This window comes from Thunnus thynnus, chromosome 5 (genome assembly GCF_963924715.1).
Source record: "Thunnus thynnus chromosome 5, fThuThy2.1, whole genome shotgun sequence".
Taxonomy (NCBI): domain Eukaryota; kingdom Metazoa; phylum Chordata; class Actinopteri; order Scombriformes; family Scombridae; genus Thunnus; species Thunnus thynnus.
Window position 1 is genome coordinate 7,856,114 of NC_089521.1, and position 18,425 is coordinate 7,874,538.

Consider the following 18,425-nt stretch of genomic DNA (forward strand, 5'->3'; position numbering starts at 1 on the left):
TTGTATATGTGAAATTCATTCACAGCTTTAGCTTGTGCCCTTATAAATAAGCCCTTACCTTTTGGCTGGGTCCCGATGTATGGAGATTTTTTTGTTAGAACTAAGAGTAAAATTTTCACATTCAAATACTGCTTTTCTTCTTTTTGTATATTGTTCTTGTTGCATTATATCTTCTTCTCCTTTCCTTTTTTTCTTGTCCGCCACCTTCCTAGATTACCATCATTGATTTATTTCTTCCTTTTCCTTCCATCCCATAGGACCCACATGCAGGACCTAAAGGACGTCACCAACAACGTCCACTATGAGAATTACCGCAGTAAGAAACTTGCTGCCGTCACCTGTAATGGAGTGGACACCTCCAAGACCAAGGGACAGCTCACCAAGTAGGACCCAGTCACTTTTTTTAACACATGTATCTATTGATTTTCCATGCATAACAGACTTATTTTACCAATATTGTAGACACAACATTAACCCTTACCCCCCACCCGCTATAGCAACAGTACATTTATAACAAACTTAAAACGACAGTAACCCCCCTACACCAAGAGGCAATGAGGCAACAATAACAACAGCATAGACACTATTACAATAGGTTATGCATTAAAGGAATACAGAGACGAAGTAAATAATGATAATACATGTTAGCAATAATAAAAACAATACCAACAGCAGCAAAATAAGAGTAAATAAAGAAATACAATTAAGATTAATAAATACATCCATACATAGTTTCTGCTTCTAAACACAGCTGCCACCCACTCCAGACAATCAACAATCCGCTCTCTCGGCCATCTCTCTCAACCACCTGCCTATCCTCAGTCTACTAACATTCTTCCACTGTAAGGCAATGAGACGTTGTGCTTGTAGAACACACATATCTCTACATTTGTATTCTTTTTGTTTCAAGAGTATGTTACATGGGTATAACTGCAATATAAATGTCTTTGGTTCGAGAATGGATTATTATGTGTATGCAGAATCTGTACAGTGCTGATGTTTGACGTCTATGCTCTGACCTCGTCACTCCCCACAAGCAAACACAAAGCTCAGTACAGCAGGGAGTGGGGAGTGACAGCAATAACTTATCTCTAATAATTCTGAAGGAGCAGTCCAGAAGCAAATCTAATACATTTAAAGAAGTTGAAGTCCCTGTCTGGAAGTAAAGAATGACAGTTCAAATCAGATATCTGAGAAAATAGTTTCTCTCTTGGAAAGCTCAGAAATGTCCAACATTGTTACACTATAGGCAGAAGGTTTCCATTAGCTTGTCTTCTTTGGTTCATTGCCCAGCTTTATGCACCTTATGCAGTTTGTTCGAGCTCCTGCAAACTATCAAACAAATGTTCCTCTTCAGTGGCAGGGAACAGAGCGTTAAATTAAAAGGGTTTAAACAAAGTTAAAAAAGCTTCAAAGCTGCCTCATTACATTGGATCACTTTTTAGGAATAAAATGTGGTTTAGTGTTTTCAGTCCATCACATATGAACATTTGATCTCATTCAGTAGCTTTCCCACACTCCCTAACTGTGGAACATCTTCAATGTAGAGTTCTGCACACGCTTAAAACTGAGACCTGTACCCAGTCCATACTTGCACCTTTCAGACCTCACTGAACCCACCTGGTACTGCTGAATTTGAGGCCTGAACCGGACACGAGACCTGAGGCTATATTGAGGCCTTGAGGTCCGACCAACACAGAATATGATAAGGCCTGAGCCCAGAGCCCAAGCTTTAGGCAAAAAAAGTGGAGTGTGGGGTTCGGGCAGTACAGCCTCGGTCTGTGACATCAACTCTTAACCTCCACCTTTCCCTACGGTCTACAGGAGTCCCCTGGCACAGATGGAGGAGGAGCGGAGGGAGCATGTGATGAAAATGAAGAAGATGGAGGCAGAGATGGAGCAGGTGTTTGAAATGAAGGTCAAGGAGAAGAAGCAGAAACTGAAGGACTCAGAGGCTGAGGTGGGTTTGTGGATGTGTGTGTGTGAGAGAGAGAGATGAAAATTTGTGTAATATAAAATAGGCCTGGGTTATAAAACTATAGCAATACGTACTGGCTATAGACACTTCATCAATAGCAATAAGAAAAGCCTTTTTTTCTCCTGGTTTTATTAAAAATAGGTCATTAAAAATTACAAATAATTATCAATATCGACAGCAATGAAACATTTTATCATGATACATTTTTCAGCTATATCACCCAGCCCTGATATAGAACTGATACAAACTGTGAACACCAACACTTGCGTTTTCTGGCATGATGAAGCAGGGACATAAAGTGACAGTTTCTGACTGTGACTGAGTCTATACACTTGTTTTGACCCTCAGCTGGAGCGACGCCACGAACAGATGAAAAGGAACTTGGAGGCGCAGTACAAAGAGCTGGAGGAGAAGAGACGAGTGTTTGAAGACGAGAAGGCCAACTGGGAGGCTCAGCAGAGAATCCTGGAGCAGCAGAAACTGGACGCTTCAAAGTCAGTAACACACACACACACTTAAACAGCTGTCTAATACGCTGCCTGTTCATTTGGCAAAAAAATGGTTCATTTGTTCAGTTGATGGAAAAAACAACATACAAAAGCAAAGTAACGCCATCTCAGTCTGCAGCATGTCTACTGATTTAGACCAATAGATCAATATATTTGGCATGAATTTTCTAAAATAGGACACTAACTAAATGTTGTAACTCATTTCAACACATTTTCAGCTGTAGCTGTAACACTATCTGTTCCCTTGACTGGCCTCTACTGGTCACCAGTATGAATAGCAACAAAATGTTCAACAAATTTAGCCTCAAATAGCACAGAGTCTCATGTGAAATATACACAGTAAATATACCCAAGCTAACACACACCCATGAATGTATTAAAACAAAAATGATGCTGATAAATATTGTCTCTCCTTGAATGCAACATTCAATACTTGTGTACCAAATATAACTGACAGACTCCATCATGTACATCTCAAGTATTTGAAATACCACAAAACACATTTACACAGAGGTGGAGTTCATCTTTTGACAGGACATGAGGCGGTGTGACACACTGTAACACATCCTTACTGTCGATATAACCAATAGATGCATGATACCAGCCAATCAGCTGACAGTCTAAAACTGATTATCTTTTTTTAAAGGGTCAGTTCACCCAAAATTGGATTAAAAAAAATCTTACTCACCATGCTGTGGTATTGAGCTACATTGATAATTTTGGGTTTATGGTTTGTCTTGAAATATCCTCCTCTGAAACACCTGCCACCACCCGTCTTCTACTGTTTCAGTACAAAGTAGAAAAGGGACGTTGTTTCTGGAAAGAAATGTTACTGTTTTAAATGAGATTCAACTTTATTACCATTGAAATCACTACAATAAGTCCCAGTTAAACCAAATACAGCACACATAGTGCACATAGGTACAAGTAGATGAATAAATGTGCAGGATATGCAGGATGAATCAGCAAAGCAGAAGAGATGTGACATACAAGACGACCAGAAGCCAGTGAATGAATGTACAGAATGAAAAATATGTGCAGAATATATACAAGGAACAGTAAACCAATGGGTAGCATGAGAACTGTGATATTTACAAAATGAAAACACTATACAAGTAACGTGCGCATGAATGCAGCTGTGGAATGTAAGCGAGTATTTATAGTGTGGAATTTTTATGCGATCCTTTCTGTATTATTAATGTGCTGCAGATTAAAACTCTGTGGAATTTCCATACAATCTGCAACCAAAGCAACATTTTAAGAAGGGGGAGGGGAGAAAAAAGCTAACCTGAGGACCCAACCAGTTTCCATTCCTGATTATAAATAAACGTAAGATTAGCTTGACAGATATAACCACATTTATTTGCACACAGTCAACATAACATTTAATCCAGACTGCAAGGTCCGTCTTGGAAAAACAACCTTATCTTTTCAAGAATAGATAAAGTGAAATAGTACATGAAAAACTTAATAAAACAGTAAGTAGTGGGTGGTGGCACATTTTAACAGTCATGAGGCAATTATTTAAGATCTGTCGGGGTTCTTCACATGTATGAAAAATAAGTCTGACGTGTTTATCATGTCAATCAATGTCAGGCCTGTGAAGCCTTACATAACATTTTTGGGTGTCATAGTACAAGATAGTGACATCATTTTCTCATGAACTTTGTTGTTTTGTCGTTTCTCACACAGGACGATGGAAAAGAACAAGAAGAAAGGCAAAATCTTTTGAGGAGAGACGCGAGCTGTTCTCTGTTGTTTTTGTTCTTCATCCCCTCTGAAGTTCACATCAACTGTGGCCCTCAGAACACACAAACATAACCATACATAACATAACATTCCTCTGTGTTACATTTCACACGCAGAACATTTGACACAGACGCCATTTACACACACACACACACACACACACACACACACACACACGCAACTGACCACAGCAGCCCACACGCTCGTCTCTCTGCAGGGTTTTACTGTATCTGCCGAGGCCATTTCATTTTCCTGGGGAATGCATGTGTTTGTGAAATTCTATTTTCCTATTTTCCCTGACAAAGAGGAGAAACCCGAGTTCCTCTGAGCTACGAGTTAACACATGGCAGGGACCATGCATAGCCATTTGTACACATGTAGTAGTCTCTGTGTGTGTTCTCTAGATATTCATAGATCTGCAGATAGATCCCTGTCTTCTACACTCTTTCATTTATTGTTCTCAAACATTTAACACAAGTGTACGCACACTATAACACTCATAAGTCATAAAGACCTCCTTGAGAGTGTGTTAGGAAAGGGGAGAGATGAAGGTAATGGTATCAAGTGGCAGCTGAGGAGGGAAGATGGGAAGAAGTCAGGTGGGATTAAGGCCTGGTCACACCAGAAACCCTGACTTTGCGACATTATTTGGTTGTAGAAGCTATGTGACATAGTGGCTACTCACAGTGCTAGCTGGTCAACTACTGTTGCTGGTGAGCTAACCACTAACACACTAGCTAGCCGGGAACATGCTAGCGCTTTTTGAGCTTCTTTCTATTTTCTCTATACTGTTCCGTTTACTCAGGATTGTACATTTAATTTAGTGAAGTGTTATTAGGGAGGAGGGGGGCTCTCCAAGCTAGCGAGGTTGCTAACTGTCAGTTAGCAACCTTATGGGTTCAGTCGCTAACAGGACATTAGTTCACACAGTTTTTTAAAGGATGTATTTGTACCATCGATTTCTGTCTCATAACTGTCTGCAAACCATTCCTCTTTCATTTCCTCTTTGGAACATTTTTTACTCCGACAGGAGGTTCAATAAAAGTGGTTGGTGGAACATAATTAATAAGCTATGATACCTTTCTCCATTTTGGGCTCTGTTCCCTAAAAGGTCAGCACTGTCAAGGTCATTGTGTGATTTCAATTAATGGAATTGATTTTGTTTCAAACTTTTACCAATTTAGACGCTGGTGTGACCAGGCCTGTAGACAGGATTTACAGTGCAGCAGCAGGTGTGTGTATGAGCAGGTGTGTTATAGTTAATGCTGTGTTTGAGGTCATAGATACAGTCTGATTTAAACTGCACAGACAGAAGAAGGGAGATAAGAATCATGTGTGCAACAGCGGCCAGAATATTGTCGTTGCAGTGTGTGTTTCCTGTTTGAATAGAGGACAATATGCAAAAGCCTCATCTGTGTCTACAACTTTACAGGTTCCAGTGATTTACAAAGATGTTTTATATTGTGATGTAAGTGATGGGTGTTGTCAAAGACCTGAACCCTAATGTCCAGATTTTTGTGATATTTTCTCTTTGGTTACAATGACCAAAGGGGATAATTCATTAAAAAGCTGAACTATTTCTTTAAAATTCTTTCCTCCTTGGACGCTACAGAAAGAAAACTTTTCAGAGAAGTCTGCCATAGCTTTATCTCTGACTTCACTGTCAAATATTACACATAAAAGCTTCCGCACAAAACTAAACATTACCCCTCTGCTTTCCTGAATATGTCCAGGTTGGAGGCGAAGCAGAGTCAGAAAGCTGCACACTGTGCAACAGATTTGAACCTTTAATATACCTTTCCCAGAGCTGTCATGTTTTATTTTCATATGATGATAATAGTATATGTACGGTTGAAGAATGACTCCTTCTTTCCCTTGTAGTTTTTCTTAAATAACTCATAGATGAATCTGTTATTTTAGTATAGTTTTCCAGACTGCCTGCAGTCTTCATGATGCATTTAAAGCAACATGCTAAAGGGACAAACCTTACACCCTCAACACAGAAAATATTACCTGTATGGATTTGTTCATATATTGTGTACATACTGGAGGCTGCTCAGTGGCCTTTTTTTTTCTTGAGTTTTTTGTTTGTTCTTTCAGAATACTACATGCCAGGAGTAACAGCAGAACGTATTATGTAAAACTTGTCTTAAGAATCAGTGGATACGTTTCCATGCATTTATACTCTCTCACAGACACATATTACATATATCTATGCCAATGGTTACACCTTCTCAGGACCGCTCCGTTATGCTAGATTTTCCCGAGAAAAGCAATTCTGTGGTCCAACAAGTTTTTTAAAAAAGTGACTGAATTTTTCTTGCTTGTGAACCACTCGCCCTTCCAATAACACCAAGTTAAGATAGACATAAGTTAGGTGGATTTTTTTGTAATATTTACTTTTTTTTATATATGTACACTGTTTTCTGCTTCTCTTCTTTGTTTTATCAAATGTTCTGTCTCTAACTGTACATGGTTAATATTAAAGTTGAAAACATTATGCTTTAACCCCCAATGTGTCTTAAGTATTCTTATTAACACACTCACACATGAAATGAATATTACTTTTAAGTTTCAGTACTCAACCTTTTCAGTCCCAGCAGAGCACTGTGTAAGTGAAGCTCAAATACGACTATCTCACTGTCAGTCATCAACATACAGTCCAGACAGTAAGTATTTGGACTGTTAATTACATTTTATACTTATTTTATTTACTACATTAAAGTGCCAAGTTGGAGCTTTAATTGGAGTAGGTTTTGAGTAGGTTAGGGGTTCAAAAGTAATTGGACACCTGGCTGCTAAATGTTTCTTTAAGGCAGTTGTGTGTGGTTTCAACATTAGTTCATGTACAAACGAGCTCACGTGTGGCTCAGAGACTGAAGAACAAAAAAATGTCCAACTGTCCAAATACTGTCTGGATTGTATGGTCCCTATGAGCAAAATGAGCTATTACAATTAGTTTTAACCTTCTCTGTAAGTATTAATCCAGGCAACATTAACGTTTGGTTGTTTCCCATTTTTCTTTCACTGAATAGTTACTTGTGTTATTTATTGGTTATAATTTAAATTGTAGTTGTTCACTCCTGATATCTATAAAGTCAAAAAGGTCAGTGACGTGGTTTGACTTGACTGAATGTATTGTTGTTGTACTTTGCCATTTTTTAAACACTTTTCTTGTTATTTATTGATTATGAGGCTGTTAAAAGCTACATTTCTTTCTAGTCGAGCCTAAATTATTCACTTTTAAATCGTAAATCTTAGGTAGAATTATTCACATCAAATATTTCTTTCATTTTCAGTTTTAGCAATTCTGAAAAAAAATGTCATTGAGGTATTTTACAGAATAGGAAATTAAGAAAAATGAAAACATTCTCAAATTAATGTAATTAATTTGTCATCATAAAGGAAATAAAGTCAAATATACAAAATCAGAAGTACAGGATGGAAAGTTTAAAAAAATGAAAATATTCTTGATTGTAAGATGACCAAGGAAAGTCTATAACCTTTACTGAACACTGTGGCCACAAGTAACAATTATGAGTAAAAGTAAATGCTAAAAACTGTGTAGCAGTAGCACGAGTAGAAAATGACTCAATAATGTCAGTTACACAAGAATATCTGAGTTTGCTAACATTAGCCACCATGTGCTACACAGCTGGTAATGTTTTTCATTGCACTCCTGTTTTTCCTGCTAAAAAATAAAAATGAAATTGAATTAAATGACAATTTAATAAATGATGAAATGTACAAAGTACAAGAATGATGGGCCACACATTGAAAATCATTATATTTTGTAAAATTAAGCTTTAATGATGAAGAATAAAACACAACAAGGCTCAACAAGGCTCCACAAGGTGAATCATTAAAATAGTTAACACCCAAAGCTGCTTAAAGATTACACAATTCAAAGCTTCTTAACAAATGTATTATGATACAACGATGCTACAAACAGGTCAGAGAGACAGACAGACAGAGCTCTGTCATGGCTGCAGGTGGAGCTGTTGGAGCTGTTCTAGGAGACCTGCTGTTAGTTGAAAGCTCTCACTGCCCACTGCTCAGTCTGCCTCACACACATCTGCTGTTCAGGAGTGTTGACCCTGCAGACAAATCAGTACATCTGCTGTGAGTCTTGGTGATGGAGATGATGATGTGTGCCTTTGGGATACGTTTCAGAAAGAATTTAAAGCAGCACGGTACAGGTGACACTTCATTCAGCCCAAGAGCTAAAATAATAATAACAGGGATCATTTAGTGATATTCATGCACTGTTTTATTTATATGTTGAACTCTGTACAGTCCCAATAAGGTCAGAACTGTTAATATGATATTATAATTAATACATTTGTACTTTTCTGATTTGAATTTTCTTATTGATCCCACGTTTAATTATTGGAATTTCACTTATATGCATATGATATTCATATCCTTCATAAAAAACACTGTAGTGCTGAAACAGTGGTGTGAATGTACAGGATGTTTGATATAGAGGCACATGCTCAGCTCTCTACTTCTTCATTTTTGCACACTAACATTGTAAGCGCCCTTGGAGGAGATCCTCTAATGTCAGTATGAACAGGAGTAATGATTACAGCGAGAAAAACCTTTTTCAATGTTCATATGTACATCTGACTATTGTTTTAAGACAGACTTGAAAAATAATTGTGAAGCTATCCTTTAAATAATATTTTTAGCATAAGTTTGCCCTGATGGTCCTGATGTGGAGAGTAGTAGTAAAATAGATTACTAAATCTGTCCTCCACAAAAGAAAACCATAAATATTTACACTGTCATTTCTCTCCAATCAGGTCCAGAAAGTAGACAGACTTGCACATGGCAGCGCAGTGAGCAGTGAGCAACAGCAGCAGTCCTGTAAACTGTAAAGCTGAGAGTCTTCATGTTGACTTCAATGTTCAATGTAAATCTGATGATGTTCCTTTGTCTTCACTGTCTGCAGTGATCTGCTCCTATCACTGCACATCTTATAGCTGTTCACATTCTCTTCTTGATAGTCATCTTAATTTTAAGAAATCTACAGGAACAGGAAGTTTGTGGCACTCACGGCTACTTTGATACTGTGATTAAATAATCAGCAGCAAACCAGTCAATGCTGAGGTGAGAAGGAAATGAATCATCCAACAGCAAACCAACAATATTCTTCAACCTCTCTACATTATCTTTACATTAAACACATTTAAAGTTGCAATTGATCAGATCCTCATGTTCTGTTTAGTCCTCAGTGTGTTCCCGCCTTATCTTATCACCTGAGTCATCAAATGTCCATTATTCCCTTATTATATACAGCATAGCACTGTATATGTACCCTCTCAAGTCTATGTGGCCTGTGCCAAACATTTCAGCCATCTTTTGTTCTCTTGTTCATCTTTTGTCTCTATTTATCTGTTTTGACCCTGATTCTGCATTTTCTTAGATGTTTTTTTTTCATCTTACAAGAATACCTACGAAACTACAGTATTTAATCACCAACCCTGTCTGCTAAGTTTTCAGGTTGGTTCCCCTTTGAATAAACCAAAGTACTCAATTTTCCTGAAATTCAAAGCAAGCAAAATCTCCCGGCACAAACACACACTACCTACAAACACCTATGGTGTCTAGGAATCTTTCATGTCCACCTGCTGCAACATGTGCATCTTCTTCATGGTGGAAATCTTAATTTTCATTAAGGATCTCATTTTGAGGCATAGATTGTGCAGAAATGCACAACAAGCAGTGATGTCTGGGGCAAAGAAATATTCACAGCCAGTTATTTTGCCTTTTTGTGTCATTTATTCATCATGTCCCCGGTGTGTAAAGGCCTTTATCCTCTGTTCACACCACTCCATTCTCCCACTGGCTTTATTACTCAAAAATACCTTCCTGTTATTATTCTGGCCATTCCTCGTACAGAAAATATCAGCAAATAATGACATTTTTCATGTTAGGACATTAAATATTTACATGTTTTTAGTTTATCAGATTTCTCACACCTCCCTCTGCAGACACAAAAGGCTTTATACAACTTTTTTAGTCACATATAACATCTGGAAACACTGAGGTGGAAAATCAGTGGAGTTCACCTTTAATCAGTGTTAGAAGAGGTATTGAGATATTTTACTCAAGTAAGATTGTAAGTAAAAGTAGCAATAGAGAATGTGAAGGTACGTCATCCCGCATTGCATGTTGGTACGGGGGAGCCATTGTTGGAGGAACACGCTCTGTTACCTGTCTGTGCCTGCTGCAGTGCTACGGTGGTTGCATGCTTACCTTTAGTTTTGTTAAGAGTTTGGCTAAAATGTTGGTTAAATTAATAAATAGTTTAAAAGTTACAAATCCCTAGAAGCTCATGAACAGTTTGCATGGCTGGGTGCAAGATCTGCTAATTCACAAGCCAGCAAATTGTGAGAGCATAGTCATACTTGCGAAGGTAAGATGGCACTCCTCTTTTTGCCTCAATTATTAAACCAAACAAAATACAAAACTTACGAGACAGTCAAAGGACAGACAGCGAAGAAGCATCTGTTCAGTGTGAACAACAATAATTATCTGAACTTTAAATAAGTTTATTGTGAAGTGACAATAATAATCATACTGAACAAAGGAGGAAAGTTAGTTAAATTGTATTTCAGTAGTCATATATACATACATTGAGCTCAAATTGATCTATTTACAATTAATTTACACATGTGATTGTATTTACAGAAGCAGACTGTGCCACAGCCTCTGTACAGTGCAGAAGATGAGGACACCTCCAGCCTGGACAGTGGACCCTCTACTGTTCGTGTCCACTCTGTCAGTCTTTGAAAGAAATGTAGAGATGGACAAAAGTTTGAACATTCACAGAAATCATAAACATTTATATTTTATTAATGTACTGTGTATTAATGTTACCTGAGCAGACCTGGCTGTGATTCTCTCTTCTTTTTCTCAGTATTAATGTGAAAAGTTAATTATCTAATTGTTTGAATGAAATGTACAGTAACAACATTAAAGCCAATGTAATACAAGGCCAGTAGACTTGTCATCATGGTTTATTATTACATTTTTGGTTGATGTGGACACTTGGTAACACAAACAGCATTGAATAATTTTCAGTAAACTGTTGCAAATGATTTATGTTTGGGTTCTCTGCAATCATGTTTACACAAAACTGTACAAAACATAAGTTCTATGTGTCACATTCAACACTTAAGTAGAGGTAGTGCATAATATGAAGGAAAAACAACACATTAGAATTATATAGAGTAAAACTTTATTTTACAAAAGGAGCATGTGAAGGATTACAGCCCAGCCCCTGGATGCTTCTGTCTGAAACTACAGAACAAGCTGATGCTCCCATCAACACATCAACACAAGGCGCCATCATGCTGTCTCTTCTGGCTGAGAAGAGACAGCATGTGTCGAATCTTCATCTGAAAAGTAACTGAAACCTTAAATGTAGTACAAAGTACAATATTTCCCTCTGACATGTAGTGGAGTGGGGTAGCATCAAATGGAAATACTCATGTAAAGTACAAGTCCAAATTGTTCTTAAGTACAGTGCAGTGAATGCAATTTCTTATTTTCCACAATAACATCTACTATTGGAGCAATGGAACTTTTGAAGGTAGGTAAAAATGAACTGTGTGATAAAACTGAAGATTTGGAACATACCTTAGCTTAAAACCTGGAACCCTAACTTGTCCACCACCTAATTTGAGATGTGACAACTATTGCAAAAAACAGTTCCCTAATTATTTTCTTCACATGTTTAGCCTGAGTTAAACTGAATCAAATCATCAAATGCAAATAATAAGAAAAGAGTGATTTTGAAGCAGATATGAGAATGTAGACACTTTTATTGAATGACTTTTTCCATTTTTACATTCATGAAACCAATAAGCTTTTTGTGGACAATTTTGAGTGTCCAATTGATCAACTGTTTTGAAGTAAAGTGGGAGGAAACCGGAGAACCCGGGGTAAACCCACGTCACCTCAATAGACAAAATACAGGACTCAAACACTCGTCTTCTAGTTGTGAGGAAACATTGTTGACCACTGAGGTGACTCTGAGAGCTCAAGTCCTGCTCTGCATCCAGGGCACAACTGAAGCTCCTAAACCCCAGCTCACTTTTTCCTTTCAGGATGAAGGCTACCCACCCCCTAAATAACCTCAACACTGGCTCCATATCTGAAGGGGAGGCCCTCAGATATAGAACCACTGCTGACCCCTGAGATTACCCTGAGAGCTCCAGTCCTGCCTCACATGGAGGTAAGGCAGGACTGAAGCTCTTTACTACCTACCCCCTAAATAACTACCCCCTCCCCCCAAATAACCCTGACCCTCTATGCCCGTCTGAAGGGCTTGGCCCCTGAGATTACCCTGAGAGATCCAGTCCTACCTCACGTGAAGGTAAGGCAGGACTGAAGCTCTTTACTACCTACCCCCTAAATAACTACCCCCTCCCCCCAAATAACCCTGACCCTCTATGCCCGTCTGAAGGGCTTGGCCCCTGAGATTACCCTGAGAGATCCAGTCCTGCCTCACGTGGAGGTAAGGCAGGACTGAAGCTCTTTACTGCGTTCATCTTGAAGGAAAAAAGTAATTCTCAGCTCACTTTTTCCCTTCAAGATGAAGGCTACCCACCCCCTAAATAACCTCAACACTGGCTCCATGTCTGAAGGGGAAGCCCTCAGATATAGAGCCACCGCTGACCCCTGAGATTACCCTGAGAGCTCCAGTCCTGCCTCACGTGGAGGTAAGGCAGGACTGAAGCTCTTTACTACCTACCCCCTAAATAACTACCCCCTCCCCCCAAATAACCCTGACCCTCTATGCCCGTCTGAAGGGCTTGGCCCCTGAGATTACCCTGAGAGATCCAGTCCTGCCTCACGTGGAGGTAAGGCAGGACTGAAGCTCTTTACTGCGTTCATCTTGAAGGAAAAAAGTAATTCTCAGCTCACTTTTTCCCTTCAAGATGAAGGCTACCCACCCCCTAAATAACCTCAACACTGGCTCCATGTCTGAAGGGGAGGCCCTCAGATATAGAACCACCGCTGACCCCTGAGATTACCCTGAGAGCTCCAGTCCTGCCTCACGTGAAGGTAAGGCAGGACTGAAGCTCTTTACTACCTACCCCCTAAATAACTACCCCCTCCCCCTAAATAACCCTGACCCTCTATGCCCATCTGAAGGGCTTGGCCCCTGAGATTACCCTGAGAGCTCCAGTCCTACCTCACGTGAAGGTAAGGCAGGACTGAAGCTCTTTACTACCTACCCCCTAAATAACTACCCCCTCCCCCTAAATAACCCTGACCCTCTATGCCCGTCTGAAGGCCTTGGCCCCTGAGATTACCCTGAGAGCTCCAGTCATGCCTCACTTGGAGGTAAGGCAGGACTGAAGCTCTTTACTACCTACCCCCTAAATAACTACCCCCTCCCCCTAAATAACCCTGACCCTCTATGTCCGTCTGAAGGGCTTGGAGAGGGCTTTTCCCAATGAAGAGAAGAACCTGGAGATGGCACTCCGTTTCTTTGCAGTAAGGTGGTGGTACAAATAGTTGGTGATGACTTTTTCGGCTTGTGGCACCTGTAAATTAATCGAAATCAGCAAATGCGTTGCACAGCCCCACATTTTCGCCAGGGGTTTGATCACCGCCTTGTCGAGGTCTTCAAACGTCTCTGGGGTTATTCTCAATTCTGCTCCCTCGACTTCGGCCCATATCCTCTCGAAGAGACGCTGGATGATGACCTCTGGCTGCGTTGTGGTCCAGTTCAATTTGGCCTTGTTGTACAGCCCAGATACCAGCCTCTCCACGAGGAACAGGACTGCTTTCTTGTTTATCTCCCCCATTGTGTCCTCCTGTGCCCCTGCAACTTCCTGTGGGGATCGTGTCTTCTTACGATTACGTTTTTTATTACGTTTAGTGGCTGGCGCTGGAGTAGGTATCAGGCATGCGTTCTCCTCTGCGACCTCTTTTAAGGGACTCTGTGCAACTGACTCAGTGCCTTGTAAAGCCACTGTGAGTCTGTCGGAGTGGCTGGCAGCCTGGGTTTTCTGCCACCAGTTGATCAGAGCCAGGAAGCAGCGGATTTTCTTCCGTATGTCCTCATACATGGCAGGATCAACCACAGGACGAGCCGCTGCCTTCCTCCTGATGGCTTTCGGGATGATCTCCGGCATGACGGTCCCATATTTGATGTAGCAGTACATCATTTCGGTGAGTTTGTTGGTCATCACCACAACGTTATTCCCAGAAAGAGTTTTATATCTGGGAAATAAGCAAAGCTCATTCCCACCTTGGTCTTTCTGTTTATCCCCATTCTCCACCAAAAGCAACGACTCAAAACTATCAATGAGAGACTGCATTGACTGGCTGCTTTCAGCTTCGGACTCGTGTCGGAATTTCCTCTTCATTTGTGCCACAATGCGAAGTATTGATGTTTTGGCGAGGACCTTCACAAAGAAGGTCTTTATAATGCTGCTTACTTCTGTCAGACTGAGTCTACACTTCTCTTTGGATTGTGGAGTTGAAGACTTGAAGACCTCACTGGCAATGAGTTGACTGATGTCATATGACACAACCTCAATTTGAAAAGAGGATTCAGACTGCAGCTCCTCGTACTCCGAATCCACTACATCCTGCAAAAGAGGCTCTGTGATCTCACTAACAGCTCTCTCAATTATTTCCTGGACTACTTTAGCTGTTTCAGCCACAAATCGGTCTTGTGGTGGCTCCTCCTCTGCGTCTTGTGGCTCCTCCTCTGCGTCTTGTGGCTCCTCCTCTGCGTCTTGTGGCTCCTCCTCTGGGGTTTGTAGCTCTTCCCCGTGTGAACTACAGATGGAATCGAAGTCTTTGTTCTCCAGATCCTCCAGTAACAGCTCTAAGCTGGTCTTCTCTAGGGAGGTGGTCTGGCTTACTGTCTGCCGATGTCCCCGGGGTGTGCGAATTCTAATCTTGGCGGCAAACTTTTTAAGCATTTTGGAAGCATGTTTGAGCATGTTGTTAAGTCTGTGCGGAGGAGTGATGTGCTGGCTTATTCCAGACCCAGAGCTCTTCTGAGCAGAAAGGGCAGAGCTGACGCTCTCTGCAACCTCCTTAGCCAGCAGGCTTGTCAGTCGTTGGGGGCTGTCACACTGGTCTCGGTCCTTTATGTCCAGAACCTCGGCAAAGCTCTGACTCAGTGTGTCACCCAGTTTGACTTCGACTAGCTCCTCAGAAATTGCCACACTTGTGTTCTTGAGTGTGGCCAAAAGGGTGTTTGTCATTGCTTGTATGATTTCCAACAGCAGCTCAGCCAACAAGATTTTGGTGGTATCGTCAGGAGAACCGGATTTCAGCAGTATCCACCGCTCCTCTGTCATCCTTCCAACAAATGTTTGGATCAGCGGGCGAAAAGTGTCGACTGTGACCACCGCCATCTCTTCTAAGCACAAGTTTCCTGTTGTATTCATGGTAATTGTTATGATGTTACCTTCGATGCTTGATACTTGATCCGTTCTATGAACTGCACTGGGCTCTGTGAACTGCACTGGGCTCAGTTTTCACGTACCAATGTCTGAGTTTAACACAATGCTGAGAATCAGTGTGTGGGAGACACTTATTGGGTTTTTAACATCAACATCAAAGCTTTCAACATCAAAGCATCAAGGGATTTGAACATGATGTCACAGGGAACAAAGAAATGCCAAAATGTGATGTCACACAGATCAACGGAACTGTCTTTTCCATAAATCCCTCCCCCAAGCAACGGCCGTTGTTCGGCAACCGTTGCTAGGCACCGGCAGCATTCTCTGACCAGTTGTGTTCTAGTATTTAGTGTCTTTTTAAATGTCTACAATGATTTTCAAAGATGAAACCCATACGATTTGATTGTTTTATACTCACAAATAACTGCAAACATTTTGAGAGGTAAATATTTTTCCTGTTTAATCTTCATATTATGACATAAACCTGATTCTGGTAATGATCCACGAATAAATGAGGGTTTTTTGAATCACACAGTGGTGGAAGAAGTACTCTGATCCTTTACTTTAGTAAAAGTACCAATGCAGCAATGTAAAAATACTTCATTACAAGTAGAAGTCCTTCATGATAAAGTAAAAGTACATAAGTATTATGAGCTTGATGTAGTTAGAGTATTGCAGTAAAACCAGTGGTTTGGTCCCTCTGACTGACATCATTAGATTATTAATACTGAGGTATCAGTCTGTAAGCAGCATGTTACTGTTGGAGCAGCTGGAGGTGGAGCTAGTTTTAACTACTTTATATACAGTTAGCTAGTTAAGTCCAGTGGTTCCCAACCTAGGGGTGGAGCCCCTCCAAAGAGTCACTAGATAAATCTGAGGGGTCGTGAGATGATTAATGGGAGAGGAAAAAAGAAATAACAAAGTTCTGATACACAAATCTGTTTTGCATTTGAACATTTATTGAAACAAAACCATGTGGGAAGTTTAGAGGGAAAAATCACTATTTGGTGGAGCTGTTAACAACTCATAGACATCTGAAATGTGACCCCGACTACACACTGCTTTTTTTATGACGTCAAAAGCCAAAAAGGTTGGACACCACTGGTGTCATCTTTAACAGTGTGTTGTATTTTAAAAGCTTGTTATATTATCCAATGTGTCAAATCTTCATCTGAAAAGTAACTAAAGTTGTCAGATAAATGTAGTGGAGCAGAAAGTACAATATTTCCCTCTGAAATGTAGTGGAGTGGAAGTAGAAATTGTCATCAAATGGAAGTACAAGTGCCTCAAAACTGTACTTAAAGAGGACCTATTATGCTCATTTCCATCTCTAAACTTTATTTTTGGACTCCACTAGAGTAGCTTTGCATGATTCACAGTTTTTACAAAAAAAGCCTTATTTATCTTATACTGGCCCTATACGCAGCCCCCACACAGGTAGTTTCGGGTCTGAAAAGTGAAGCCAGGTTCAAGTGCCTTAAACCTGCAGTCTCTCTAATGGCCAGCAGGGGGCGACTCCACTGGCTCCAAAAGTTGTATAGAAGTCTATGAGAAAATGACACAATGTCTTACTTGATTTATTACCTCAGTAAATACTTTCCTAATGAGTTTATGGTCTCAATCGCTAGTATCAAGTATTCAAGTATTCAAGTATTCATTTTGTAAAATATGGTTCCTTAGAGTAAAACAGACAATAAAGCAGCGTATGCTTTAGGGCGTGGCTATCTTGTGATTGACAAGTCGCAACCACAGCAACATTGGTTAGGTAACATAACCACGGTGTCACCACAGATTCACAGAGTATAGCTGTAGCCGTCGCTATTTAAATGTGTTTTTCTTACTGTGAATCATGCAAAGCACTGAGACGTGTCAGGTCTCAAGTCAATCCAGAAAGTTTACCTCAAGTTTTAAGTAAATCAAGAATTTTTTCTTTTTCAAATATTTTACTCACAAAATACAAACCAAAAGACAAAAGATATACATTTCTGACAACAAATCAACATACAACTGAGTCCTACCATTTCTAACCCCCTCCAAACCAATTTACAAATCTAAACCAACCCGTATACCAATATGCCCCTCAACCAATATCAGTCATAAACATCATTGCTATTCTTTCATCTCAGAGCACAGATAATATGCAGTGTTGATACTGTATAAGAGCACTAACAGAAAAAGAAGACAACAATCATTAGCCTAGATCAATAAAAGAAAATAAAAGAAAACAAAACAAAACAAAATAAAATAAATAAAACAGAATAAACATGGTGGTCTTGTTTTGGTTTTGTTTTTTTACATTTTTTTATTGATTTTAAGTACTTTTCCACTGGAGCTCATCTTTCAGCGTAATCTGTCTCCTTATTTTGCAGTCGGAAAGCGACCTTTTCCAAGCTAATCATTTCTATTGCTTCGGTGATCCACTCTTTCTAAGTTGGTGTATTTAAAGCAATCCAGTTATTCATACTTACTTTTTTGTGACCATACATAATGAAAGAAAGATATTTTTATTCTTTGAAGATACTCTGCTGAAGTTATGCAAATCTCCCAATATAAATGATTGTGGTGTGAGTGGAATTACTATATTAGTGTGGTTCATTGCTTGCTTTGTTATCCCAAACCAAAGATCTTTAATTTCATTGTAGTCCCACAGCAAATGGAGCAGAGTTCTTTCAGCAGTACCACATTTTATACACTTACTGTCATCCCTTATGCCCATTTTATATAGCTGTGTTGAGATGTAGTATA

At 39.8% G+C, this 18,425-nt stretch overlaps 1 protein-coding gene across 4 annotated transcripts in view; it reads left to right on the plus strand.

Moving 5' to 3' along the window:
- Positions 1–6,744, plus strand: part of LOC137182624 (septin-7-like) — a 58,593-nt gene extending 51,849 nt beyond the window's left edge. For all 4 annotated transcript variants that reach the window (XM_067588970.1, XM_067588971.1, XM_067588972.1 and 1 more), the window contains exons 10-13: positions 258–383; positions 1,825–1,960; positions 2,327–2,472; positions 4,180–6,744. In XM_067588970.1, the coding sequence (XP_067445071.1) occupies positions 258–383; positions 1,825–1,960; positions 2,327–2,472; positions 4,180–4,219 (448 nt within the window). In that variant the 3' untranslated portion in view covers positions 4,220–6,744. The remainder of the gene's footprint in view (positions 1–257; positions 384–1,824; positions 1,961–2,326; positions 2,473–4,179) is intronic.
- The last annotated feature ends 11,681 nt before the right edge of the window (positions 6,745–18,425 follow it).